Source organism: Fusarium oxysporum, chromosome V (genome assembly GCF_013085055.1).
Source record: "Fusarium oxysporum Fo47 chromosome V, complete sequence".
Classification (NCBI taxonomy): Eukaryota; Fungi; Ascomycota; class Sordariomycetes; order Hypocreales; family Nectriaceae; genus Fusarium; species Fusarium oxysporum.
Window position 1 is genome coordinate 2,432,575 of NC_072844.1, and position 12,348 is coordinate 2,444,922.

Consider the following 12,348-nt stretch of genomic DNA (forward strand, 5'->3'; position numbering starts at 1 on the left):
CACACCGAACGACACAGGCACAAGGGTAACATTATTCGATGGTCGGCACAATTGTGGCTAAATCTCCACTTCGACCAACAGTCAATGCAATGCACCGTCGTTACCCCCAGCCAACGCTGGTCAACAACCCTGCCGAAATCGTGGAAATCAATGGATTTGCACTGAATCGTGAATCCTGTTGACCGCCACGACTTCAAAGACATTTATCATGTGTTACTGAGCATCGGTCTGAATATGTCGGTGAAATGAGCTTCAGTAACAACAGATAAGTAGGCAAAAACAGAACATGTCCAAGCTTAAGCCACTAATAATACGAAAACCACCAAACGGCAACATGCATCCAGCCCTTTGTCTACCCCCCCTCAACACTCTATCTCCGGCCTACGTAGTAAGGACTTGAACAAAATCTGAGCAGCCCCTGTCAGCTAGCCCGTACCATGTACAGTTCATACTTGCTATGGGGCGCATTGGCCTCGCCTGGGGGTGGGACGGCAGAGCTTCCTTACCCATGCCCATACGGCAAACAAGACCCTGTTGCTAATATCCCCCGTACTCGCCTGTGTGATTAAAAACGCCTCGAACTCCTCAGTTTATATATCTGCTCTTGGTCTCCCTGTGCCAGGACCCGTCTTTTCTCCTTAACCTACTCTGGATTCTCCAATTCTTCCTACTCCATCCTCAAACGTCAACCTCACGTAACTGCCATCATGAAGTTCCTCTGGTCCCTCGCCCTCTTCGCTGCTGCGGCTTCTGCTCAGTCTTCCACTGACTCTGGCGCTGCTCCCTCTGCCTCTAGCGAGTGCGAGGCTGAGTACATAGTCAAGAGATGTCTCGAGACCGAGAACGCAAAGGTCCAGGACTGCAAGTCTAACGACTGGGACTGTCTCTGTGCTTCATATGAGGCTGTTGCTACGTAAGTGAAGCATGCCTGTACCTTGTGAACTGGACTTTTCATCTAACATCTACCTCCAGCTGCTTCAACAACTGCCCGGACGACCCTCGCGCCAGCTCCGCCCAGAGCCAGGTCCAGGTCAACTGCCAGCAGGCTTCTCTCTATGGCACTGCGACCAAGGCCACCAAGACCAGCTCTTCCACAGCGACAGCTGACGCATCCGATGCTACCGCCACTGGTTCCGGTGCTCCTGATGCAACCAGCTCTGCTACTGAGTCTGCCGCCAGCGCCGAGAACACCAACAATGCTGCCGACAAGGCACGCAACACTGCTGGTGTCCTTCTAGCCGTCGCCGGTGTAGTCGCTGCTATTCTGTAATTGCATATCGGAAATGGTTTATGAGTAACATGGAGTTAAATTTGGTCTGAGCTTACGGCCGAAAAGCGTGCCATCAATGAACTATCTAAGTAATAACCTAATTCATTAATATACACTCGGCTAGGTAAATAACCTCAGCCAGTTGATGATCTGAACTACATGTACGGATACTCCATGTGCTTTCCTGAAAATCATTCCAAGATCTGCACTACTGTAGTACGTTTCGCCTCTAACCCTAATTAGAGATAACATTGCTTAATCCGATTGGGTGGGCCATCAAGTATTCGCAGGGATGTACTCTAGTTTAGTAGCATGTCCAAACCTTATGTTAGCTGAGAAAAGCCATCAGGGGTAGAGACGACCATTTCTTGGCTGAACAACCAATTTGTGAGTCTTCGTAATCGTCAGGAAAGAATTGCTACGTCTGCTTTTGGTCTTATTCATCGTGCTTTTACACTGCCAGCTTGTTACCACGGAGAAATCATGATACAAACAGGCGGAACTGTTTGAAACTAAACTCTTGATATAACTATTCCGATCGTACAACATGTCCCTTCTTGTCTAGGGATAATCGCTCAACATACTAATAACGAAAACAAAACAGAGGTGCAACAACCAAACTGCATTCCAATAAGAAGTCCCGTTCCGTAGCGCCTCAGTGAATATACATAATTCTCTAATTCAAACAAGACCGCACGTTTCCCGTACTGTAATCTCACAAAGCGCCCCCAATAGCCCCAATTTTCGTTTGTGACAGACTGAAACCAAGCAGTTGTCGTTTCTCAATCGTGACCTGTTCCCAGTGGTTGTTCGTAACATATTGACTAAAAAAATATATGGTTGAAAATCGGTGGTTCAAGAAGAAAGGCGAATCCAATGGTTTGTGACTGTATAGCGTTGGCAATAATGGGTGGAAAGATCGGCACACAATGTGTAGATGCTATGTTCCAATAGTTCAGAGTTTACGCGACCTTCGTTCCCTGGCATTACTCTTGACCGGCGTCATCAGAGTGACATGCTTGGGGTCGTCCTTACGAAGCCTTACGGCGCCTGATGCGCCGCTGGATCCCCGACGCAGTGAGCGCGAATCCTGGTCGTCATCCAACGTGATCTCTTCTACGTCCGACACTGACTCGGTTTCGAGATGATCACTTGTGCCAGAAACAGAGGAGCCATCATCTGTATCATCGTACTCTCCATCATCACTAACAAGGGAAGGCGCATTGTTGCTGACCATGGTATTGGGGCTCATGTCAACATCTTCCATGTCCAAATCTTCGTCTGAAAGTACAGGATTCGCATTACGCGATCCGCAGTTTGCAGACGTCTTGAAAGCGATTGGAGGGGCACGACCTTTGCTACTGGCTGAATGGACTGATGCGGCCATGACAGTTGGAGAATGAGTAGCCTTTGCGGGCACGCGCATAACGACTGGTTTTCGCACAGCAGACGGGTCTCCTAGTTCCATCTCCTCAATTGATGTCTCAGCAGGCTCCGATTCTTCACCGGAAGTCATATCGTCCAATGCAATCTTTGTCTTTGCATCTGCAACCAGTTCACGTAAGTTGCCGTCGAACTTCCGACTTTGCAGTAGATGTGAGAGAAAGGGCACATCCGAAGCTCCTGCGACAGAGCCAGTCATTTGCACTTCACGCCCACGAGGTTCGCCATGAAGCGAAGGGATATGAGTGACGCCAGGCAGCTTGCCTTGATGATAAAGCCTAAGCGAATCGGCAATTCTTGATCTGAGAGCAATGTATGCCTGCTGTTCAGTCATATCAGGTTGGGCGAAAGGATGCACAGAAGTGGAAGTCAGAGTTGGCATGGTCGGTGTAGGCGCCTTTTCCTCTCCAACAACCCCCCCTTCTGTTACTTCAATTGGATGTCCGCTCTGAACGGCTGCTTCCTCGTGGCTCTTGAAGTCCCTCTTATGAGCAATGCGGCAGTGATTGATAAATCCCTGAGTACTTGAAAAGTTCTCCCGGTTGCAATCAAGACATACCAACTTTACCGTCTTCCCATCGGCGCGCTTCAAGATACATGGGCCAGCCTTGTCTTTTGGTTGAGGATAGCCACTTGACAAAGATTGTAACTTCTGACTCCCAGCTCCACGGCCTGAACGGGCCTTGAGCGAAGTTCCAGATTCGGTGAAGCTATTTCTTGTCGTCCGCCCTTCAGCAAACGAAGCTCTCGCGCGTGAGGCTTCTGGAGTAAAATGCCACTCGGGCTGTATGCCATCAAACGAAGGATCAGGAATAAGCCACTTGGCATAGTGTCTGGCATATGGGCCATCAACGACACCAAACGGGGGTGCCCACCTTGGTACAGCTTCCCCCGGACGTGACTGAATAGCTGGCCCCTTTCCGGCACTGACATTCAGCATCTGTTCAGGAGTTGGGCAATTCACAGGGTAAGGGATGAGATGACAACGTCGGAGCTGCTCCAGAGCAACCTGACATTTCGCGAGTTCCTGGTTAATGAGCCGAAGTTCATCATGCTTTAGCAAAATTTCAAGACCAAACTGATGGCGAATCTCATCCCGGGCATCGTCCAAACTAGAGGCCGTAGGACTTTCTTGTGGTTTTGGGCCGGATGCTGAGAAACTGTCGCCTATTATATCTAGGTCTATCTTGGCGCGCTTTATAGGCACGTTCATATCGGACGTTTCATCAGAGCCATATACGCTTGGCCGTCTCCGTTTAGGAGGCTGCGCCTCGGGCGACCCTGATACTTTCGTTTCTGGTAACAGGGGTGACTGAAATGGCTTCAGCAGGTCTGCGATTGGTGGTGTTGCCGGCAGCGTCTTGTCGCTTCCCCGTGATTCAGATGTCCAGAATCGAAACATGAGGATACCTCGACAAGAAGTCAAGGAGGAGACCAAAAAGTCACGACGGAAGGGCCGTAGCGAGCTTTTGTATCAATGCGACAGGCAGCAGCTGTGTGTGGGTTTGAAGACGGGTGAAAATTATGGGAGCGGGTGCCAAGTTTGCGAGAGATGTGGCGCAGGTGAGGCTGACGTAACTGGAAAGTAGGTTTGCGGATCGGACAATCGGAGTCGGGCGCAAAGGGGTTTGATGATGTGGCCCCTCAGAACAGGCCAGAACCAGAGAGGAGTTTGGGTCAACCAGCGACAGTAATGACAAGTACTCAGAGCGACAATGTGCCGGAAGAGAGAGAAGAAAGAAGTGATCGAGCGCTAGCGAAAGCCTCGACTTTGTGGCCTCTGAGAGACAGCAAACAAAGAAGTGTTTTCTTTGAGAGGGAGAGTGTGTTGTGAATGAAGAGGGAGGGAGACGAGACGAGACGGGAGAGCGTGTAAGAGGGAAGATTAGGTGGGTTGTGGTAGTGAAGCAGCAAAGAGAAAGGTGGGAAAATGGGGCTGCAGGCGCAAATGAAGGTGCGAAGAGGAAAATCGATAACACATGGGAGGGAAGGTGCGTCGAGGGGGAAGTGGAAGTACAGTGTAGGTGCAAGTGGAATTGATGCTGCTGTTGCGGGAGTCTGACACGACGTCGAGGGAAATGGGGATAAAGTCAAACTGGAAGAAGGAGAAAGTGGGTGGCACTTGCAGTGTGCGTGTGCGTGATGAGAGCACCTCAGAGTTCAGTCCTTCACAGTCAGTACCCGAGAGTGACGCTTGGGTCTCGGTCTCTTGTTTTGGTGCTGCTTGTGTACTGGGTTTCCTCCCTGATTGAATGAGCGATCGGCCAGAGACTTGATTTGATTGAACGGCCGATTGAGTGCCCACAAAAAGCAGACCTGAGGCGAAGCCGTCGAGCAGGCTAAAACAAGCCTAGAAGTCAAGGGAGTCAAGTGCTGGCAGGCTGTTGGTGGGTACGCAGGGGCGAAATTGGGGTTTTCTGGGTCCCTTTGGGGAGTGGACCATCAGCCAAGCATGGAAGGAGCCAGGGGATTGTGATTGCGGTACGACGACGGCCAGAAACTCAGAACCATCCACTAATAAATGCAAGCTGGATCACTTGGCCCTGACAGCATAATGGAAACATCGAATCTTGAACGCTGACTTATCTAGTACCTTGTGATCCCTACCAAGATTGGCAGATAGATTGTCATAAAGCAATTAAAGAAAAATGTGGTTTTGTGGCGGTCAAGTTGGTTGTTTGTTGCTTCAGATGAGTTTCGTCGTTTGTCTCCTGCTATGATCCCAGTCACTTCCCGGCTTGTTGGCAGTGATAACAAACGAGTGCCCAATTAACTCAGGACTGGACAGGAAGAGATCCGTCAGATCCAGTCGATGGCCTAGTCCGAGCTAGTGCAGACTGCTGCACATGTAGAGACAATGCTTCAACATATGCAGTTTCAAATACTTATGCGCTCCTCAAGTAGCAACTCCTAATCGTGATTCGACGAACAGCCCGGAAAGACCTGAAGAGCCTGGGACTGCCTGGGAATGCGCTTCAAGGCACCTGTTCAAGTACAAAACACTACCGTATATACTTCTACTCAGAGGATTTGGCTGCAATCCCAACAACTTGAAGTAAAGCATGTTCCAAACCTAAATCCATCTTATCTCGCGCTTGGCAGCTACACTAGCTACTAGGCAGGTTGCCTGAAAACTGCCTCGCTTGATGAGATCTGACAGGACTGTCTTGCTCATTAGTTCTCTTGGGGCCTTGGAATGTTTCTTCGCCTGTCTGTCTCACCCATCACATGCTACTGGTTTTGAATCTGGGCAATCAGTCCTACACTTGACTTCGGGACGAGTCTTGGACGTCTGACAATGCAACCATCAATGAGACACATTTGGTTAGAACGAAACAGGATGGTGTGTAGGTTGTGGGTCTATCTCTCTGTAAGTTGCTGCAGCCACTTCCAAGCAGCTCGCTTATTTTCCACTTGGCTTGGAAGCCAAGCTGTAATTGTTTAGACTGTGCTAGTGTCCTGTGTCTGTACCTTAACATGAGTGGCTTTCTCTTAGAAGCCTCACTCTGGTTGGTTATTGCGTCCAAATCTGGTGCAGGCTCCTGCATCTCTCACGTTAAAAGTATCAACAGAAACTGCAACATTCCAGTTACTATCATCCGGTGAGCGTTGCGGGAGAACTTCGTCCATGCTATGCAAGGCTGTAAATTGAAAGCTAGGTGATGGGGGATTTTGAAGCACGATGAGGTGATTCTTTTGGGTTCCTCAGGAGCTACCCTCAGCCCCACTAGGTGACTCTGGTCCAAATCGTCATCCATGACATCTTCAAATGGGAGTGCTGCTCGTAAAATGGTCACTCATCTGCTCATCTCTGCTAGAGGGTAATGGAGGAAATTCTGAGATGAATAAATTGGCGAAAGAGATTTAGTAAGTTTAACATTATCTCGCCTGAGCTGCCGAAGAGTCAGACTTAGATAAGCCGAGCTGTGCTTATGCGTTCAAGATCTCAACACGACTTTGGAGTTGTGGCGCAAGCCCTGCCAGCCACTTTTTACCATGTTCCAATCTCAAATCTTGCAATCATCCATAATGAGTTGCCTTAGTGAGCTGTCTCTCATTGCATACAGCCACGTGCTTCTGAGGTTTGGTCCCAAAGGGACAGCCTACTGAGTTGAGGAAATCATCTTACAAAAGAAATGTAGGGGGGGAAAAAAGGGAAGCTCATGGTGCCTTACCAATAACTGGAACTCTTTGAAGGTGCTTACGTAGACTACCTACCTACCTTAGGTAGTGCATTCTGGCAAACTGTCCTGTGAAAGATTCTTCGAATGTATTAGGTGTTAAGCAAGGTACAAAGTGCCAAGCATTTGATCCAATGAATAAACGCCTCTGTACTCCAAATCTACACCAAGTACGGACTTGCATGTGCCCCGCAAAGCTCAAGTCCCGGACTGCAACTTTTCTATCCGCTAGAGCCACCTCGTTTTTTTAACATTTTCACTCACAAAGATGCCCACTGCAACATCCAACCATGCCTCTGGCAAAAGGAAGCCAGATACGAATGTCTCCAAAGATGCCCATTTGCCGAAGCGACCCCGAAACAACGATCCTAAGACTCCAATACCAGCTCTGCTAGCTCCCCACGAAACCATCATCGCCGAGCTCAACTCCAAATATGACATCCTACCTGCTTCAGTTATCTCGTCGACGCAAATCAAGAAGCGCATCATGCAGGTCGCAAATCATATAATAACCCAAGGCGACCGCCCTCGAGTAGCACTGCTGTATGCGCGAACCGCCGATGTCTGCAAGCTCATCACAGTGGTGGAAAAATGCAAGCGGATTGTCATTGAGGAAGGGAGAGCATATTATCAGTACAACCAGCTATTTGACCAACCAGAAAAGTCTAAAAGCAAGGATATTGTTGAAGAGACAATCCTTGAAAAGAACATCCAAGAAGACAATGATTCCGACAACGACGATTTCGAGGTTATGCACAGCCGATTTGAAGGCGCAGTGTTACCTCACCCCTCTCCACGATCTGTGAAGTCAATGAGGATTTTCCTTTCGACTGTGCCCATACAGGAATTGAAAATAAAGAAGGGTGTTACGGTCCAGTCTGGTACAGCCAAGCAGGCTTGATACAATCCCCATAATTCTACTCTGTTCAGGCTGTTTTGTCTACCTTTATGTTTAAAAATACTTCAATGAACCACTCCAGGGATGGTTTATGGTTGAGCAAGTCATATAGCAAATCACAAGATACCCAGCGCAAGTAAATATAACATTCTGCTTTTATTTGTGCCGCTATAATCGTGCAATACTGTGTAAAGAAAATTTGTGATGTCCCGGCTCTAACGCCAATGGCCCAATACACCCTAAGACTCCATTCCCCGCAGAGCCATTCCCGCCTCTTCCATATCAGCGGCCATTATATTCCGTTAGTTGACTGCAACCGCTGTGGTGATGTCCAGTGAGTCTCTAGTTGTCATTGTTCTTGGACTTGTCGGTGATTCGGAGGACAAAGTTGACAATGACGGCCAGTAGAAGAATGATGGCCAGAACGGTGGGACCAAAACGGTCATCAAAGCCAGCCTGGCCCTTCATTCTTATAGACTTGGCTCGCCAATGGTACGTCACCAATGCGTATATCATGGTCAACATAGCGACGCCAGTGAAGAGGAATGCAGAGATGAAGGCGACTCTATCACCGAAGTTAAGCATACCGATGGCGAGGGCGCCGAGGATGACGGTGAAGTTGAGCCATGACAGGAAAGTTCGTTCGTTCGCGAAGAAGACCTTGGGTTCGACGCGGGTTGGCAAAGCAATGCGCTTACCTAGAAGACATGTTAGATAGAGCAAGATAACCAAATGTCAATTGCGAGATTCAATGGGTACTTGGGGCGGACGTACCGGGAGTGGTCTGAAGGAGAGGTTGGGAAGACATGTCGGAATTGCTCGAAATTGGCGAGGTTTTATTGTTGACAGCTCCAGTAGCGAGTGTTGTGAACCCGTTAGCGAAGGAAGGAGGAGGAGCGCTGCCAAGTAAAAGTAAAACTGGTCGTTCTTGAGAGGGGATGAGATGATGGTCAATCGGTAATCCTAGTGCGAGCGATTGGCGAATGACTTCACTTGACCAAAAAATGTTTGTGATAAAGAAAAGGCCCAAGTCGTCTGTTTATGTACGACATGGACTGGACTGCCGAAACGAGGACGAGACGCTCGCCCCACTTCTCGGTGTGTGTTCCTGTAAGTAGCAAGCTTGGATCCTGCTTCGAAGAGCACGTGGCTCATTGGTTGGACACAATAGCAGCACGCGACCGCCCTATCAACTGCAGAAAACTTAGCATTCAGAAGCAGGTACGGATACAGGTGCCGCCGGATCTCTCTTGAATTCCTTCCTGATTACATGGAATCACCAACCTGTACACCGATGATAGATCACATGTTCTTTACAGCTTTTCATAAATCTCTTAATCTCGTAGACCTCACTTGGAATGACGAGTCATTTCGAAGGCAACGGTAATTTTGTTATTCTTAGCAATGCTTACAGGTACCATTGAGACACACCGGATCAGTGCGCAACTTCATATCCAATAAGAAGAAACTGTTTCATGAAAGTTTATCATGAGCTCTCATGGCTTTGGCTTACCAAAAAAAAAATCAAGCATTGACGTTGCTAGAAACGAAGCGAAGACATGAGGTACTCATACACATGTAGACACAAAAGTGCGATACCTTAGTAATGAAGACCAAATTATATCGAATTTTAGAATAAGATCTTGCATTCTAGATCAACACCCTTATCTCAAACTATCTAGCTCTACAATACCGTAGGTAGCTATTGTTGCCAACGATCGATTGCACTCAATATTGATCACGTGCCTGACTGGCTCCCTTGTATGGGTGGTAGGTAGCCGCTATAGAAAGACAATCTGACACAGACTGAGTTAGAATCATCATGATAATAAAATGGTCCCAATTATGGATAGTAAATAACTAAATTTGGTTGTCTTGACCATGAGAATTGCTCACAAATGCTTCTCTCGAGCGCGAAGCATGATGAAAAAAAATTAAGGTTGTTGTTACTGAAGGTGCTAGCCATGGTTTGTGCATGAATACATAACCCGGTTCCTCTGATAACGAGGCTTGTTTTTGTTTACCGACCGTTTTCTACCTGTCCAATCCGATCTACGACGCCATCCATCATACATTAACTCAGCTCCAAACCATCCTCTCAACCCCAAAACGACACCAATCTCTACAATGGCCACTCCTGTATGTGCACAAACGCTGAAAGGATCCTCTATCCGTGCAAGAGTTAATCTTTATCCAGCCGATTCCCGCCAACCGCCTCAAGCAGATCGCTACTGATGTACGTCGCCCATTCATCTCTGCTTACCGCCAACCACAAGACGGCCGCTTCTTTCGACGCGTGTACTAATCACAACAATTACAGGCCTGCAACAGCGCGATTGGAAGCGCTGAATTCTACGATCATGCAAAGACCGAGCAATGGAACTCAACAATTATTGTAGGTTGAAGGCACAACTCTACACAGCGTTGTAGTCGAAATATTGACCATGAATGCAGAGCTCTGTTCTGAAAGCCGTCATCTCTGAGTCAACCCCCGAGGGCGCTTCTGCTCCCTCGTTCAAGTTCGCATGCAACAGCACCATCGTGCAGCACCTCGTACCTACGTCCGCCCTGAACAAGCCCCGTGGTGGCACCGAGATCAAGGCTGAAGAGCCTCACATTTCTACCAGCTCCGAAGCGACTGCCACTGACGGAAAGCCCCATGTCGGTCGACGAGGAATGCACAGTGCCACAGGCGCCTACTGGGATGAGAAGAAGGACGGCATGTGGACCTTCAAGTATGATGGCGGTGAGGGCAAGGGCCTCGACGTGGTCGTTATGCTCATCTGGGTCGCCATTTGAACTACCAGGCAGGCGACGAACGGTCAGGTGTTTTCGTCTTGTTCTGGCCCCAAGTCTGCTCTCTGCGGACGTGGATGGCACCCTAATTCAGCTATGGCGTTGAGGAACTTGGGAAGCGTGACATTAGGAATACGAAGGGTATGATGAGGCTTCCGGTCAAGCTATCCGCCGACGACTTTAGTATTCATGCAGACCTTGGATGTAAAAATACGCTGGAGTTGGTAATATTCTCCAATACCAGAGGACTGGGATCAGCCAAGTTTCTTCTTTTCATGGAACTGTATGCTTTGCCGACCTGAGGTTGGAAATATATAACTAAAAGACTGTGTTTTCACACACCTCTTGATGATCAATGGTCTTTTGTGCTTCGTTGTGTTTGCTCGTCAACATTTTTCTCAACAACCATCGCAGCAAATACTCCTGTTGTTCTCAAGAACGTAGCCAAGTTACAAAATTGAGCTCGACTATGGTTGTCACGGGCAGTACTCCCGAGGCAATTCATGGATGATTGGAGGTTTGCTGCTTGGTGTCGTAGCCTATCAAGCGATGCTTCCTCATCTCGTCTCGTTCACCAGGATTACGTTCCCAGGAAGCATGACGAGCCTCACAAGTCAAGGGGACTTTGTCATCTTGCAAACAGTTCGCTGTCGCCCCGTTCTCATTACGTTGCTTTATTCAGCACATTGTCTAGTGTATTCGAAGTCCTTCTGCGACCCTACCAGCGTACAGTTGGCAGACTTTTTGTCAATCATATATATGTATCGACCAAACGAGTATTAAGTCAGCACAAGCTACGACCAGAAACCTGGTATTATCTTAAGTCTGGTTTATTCTGGCTTTATACATCTTTCTTGGCAACTGTTCTCATTTGTCCAGAAGAGTGATCACAAGATCATAGACTAATTCTTCAGGGTCACCCGTATGACGAAAGTGTGTAGGCCATGAAGTTACAGTGAATTATATAGAGATGCTACACAGCTAATGTTTCATGGGATTTGGCAATTGCCTGAAACACAAAGAATACAAACAAGATGGTACGAACTGAAACCTGATGTAGGGGTTAATGAGCTTCCGAGTCTAATGCAATGCTCAGATCAAAGTATTCGGCTATGGATGGTATGGATGGTATTCATATTGAAGTGCCGCCAACACCGCCAATTCTTTCTACCTATCCAGGCACCACGTTGTGATGTCGATGTGGCTTGCAGTCCCGTCTCACAATGGGAGTAAACAGCCAGGGTTGGGCAAAGAATCCAAGCTTGTTCCAAATGTACCCTTCACTAGAGAACCTTGACTCGGGTTTAACACGACCGAGTCAACGAGCGACATTGGCCATTTCAACGATTCCCAACATAATAGCACCTTGCTTGCTGGTACTTGATCTTCTTGAAGGTAGTTCTTAAGCTTGAGCCTAATGACCTTCCTTTCAAGCAAGTATTAGGCGTCATATAAGGTAGTGTGTGATTCTATCCAGTTCCAAAAACTGTACGCCTACTATCGTCAAATACCCTGATTGGCACGAATCCGATTATTCAGAATCAGGAGATCTTACATGCTTGGTCCCCCTATCTGGTAGCATCAGATAATCTCACCACTGAGCAACACCATGATCCGTGTATGGAGACCTCAGATCATAGCATGCACCAATCGAGAACGGAAACAATGGCGGCTCTTGGGCGTGGTTCGTTCGCGCCACTCCGGTTAATACATGCATAAATGTAACCCAAGTTGGAGCACCAACGATCCATACCTGCATC

At 48.1% G+C, this 12,348-nt stretch overlaps 5 protein-coding genes across 5 annotated transcripts; 3 read left to right on the forward strand and 2 right to left on the reverse strand.

Moving 5' to 3' along the window:
- The first annotated feature begins 550 nt into the window (after window positions 1-550).
- FOBCDRAFT_223655 (uncharacterized protein) lies at window positions 551-1,425 on the forward strand. The gene is made up of 2 exons (XM_031184273.3): window positions 551-913; window positions 973-1,425. Exons 1-2 carry the CDS (start codon window positions 708-710, stop codon window positions 1,268-1,270), a joined length of 504 nt encoding a protein of 167 aa, XP_031039915.1. The 5' UTR covers window positions 551-707; the 3' UTR covers window positions 1,271-1,425.
- Window positions 1,426-1,766: 341 nt separating this feature from the next.
- FOBCDRAFT_36074 (uncharacterized protein) lies at window positions 1,767-4,266 on the reverse strand. The gene has a single exon (XM_031184274.3). The coding sequence runs from the start codon at window positions 4,113-4,115 to the stop codon at window positions 2,226-2,228; it is 1,890 nt and encodes a 629-aa protein (XP_031039916.2). The 5' UTR covers window positions 4,116-4,266; the 3' UTR covers window positions 1,767-2,225.
- A 2,651-nt stretch (window positions 4,267-6,917) lies between these two features.
- FOBCDRAFT_223657 (uncharacterized protein) lies at window positions 6,918-7,951 on the forward strand. The gene has a single exon (XM_031184275.3). The coding sequence runs from the start codon at window positions 7,163-7,165 to the stop codon at window positions 7,793-7,795; it is 633 nt and encodes a 210-aa protein (XP_031039917.2). The 5' UTR covers window positions 6,918-7,162; the 3' UTR covers window positions 7,796-7,951.
- On the reverse strand, window positions 7,930-8,903 carry FOBCDRAFT_161499 (uncharacterized protein). Its single transcript, XM_031184276.3, has 2 exons — window positions 8,567-8,903; window positions 7,930-8,490 (listed from the first exon to the last, which is right to left on the reverse strand). The coding sequence occupies exons 1-2, from the start codon at window positions 8,598-8,600 to the stop codon at window positions 8,135-8,137; spliced, it is 390 nt and encodes a 129-aa protein (XP_031039918.2). The 5' UTR covers window positions 8,601-8,903; the 3' UTR covers window positions 7,930-8,134.
- An 875-nt stretch (window positions 8,904-9,778) lies between these two features.
- On the forward strand, window positions 9,779-10,929 carry FOBCDRAFT_223659 (Tctex-1). The gene is made up of 4 exons (XM_031184277.3): window positions 9,779-9,931; window positions 9,990-10,028; window positions 10,113-10,187; window positions 10,247-10,929. The coding sequence occupies exons 1-4, from the start codon at window positions 9,920-9,922 to the stop codon at window positions 10,589-10,591; spliced, it is 471 nt and encodes a 156-aa protein (XP_031039919.1). The 5' UTR covers window positions 9,779-9,919; the 3' UTR covers window positions 10,592-10,929.
- The last annotated feature ends 1,419 nt before the right edge of the window (window positions 10,930-12,348 follow it).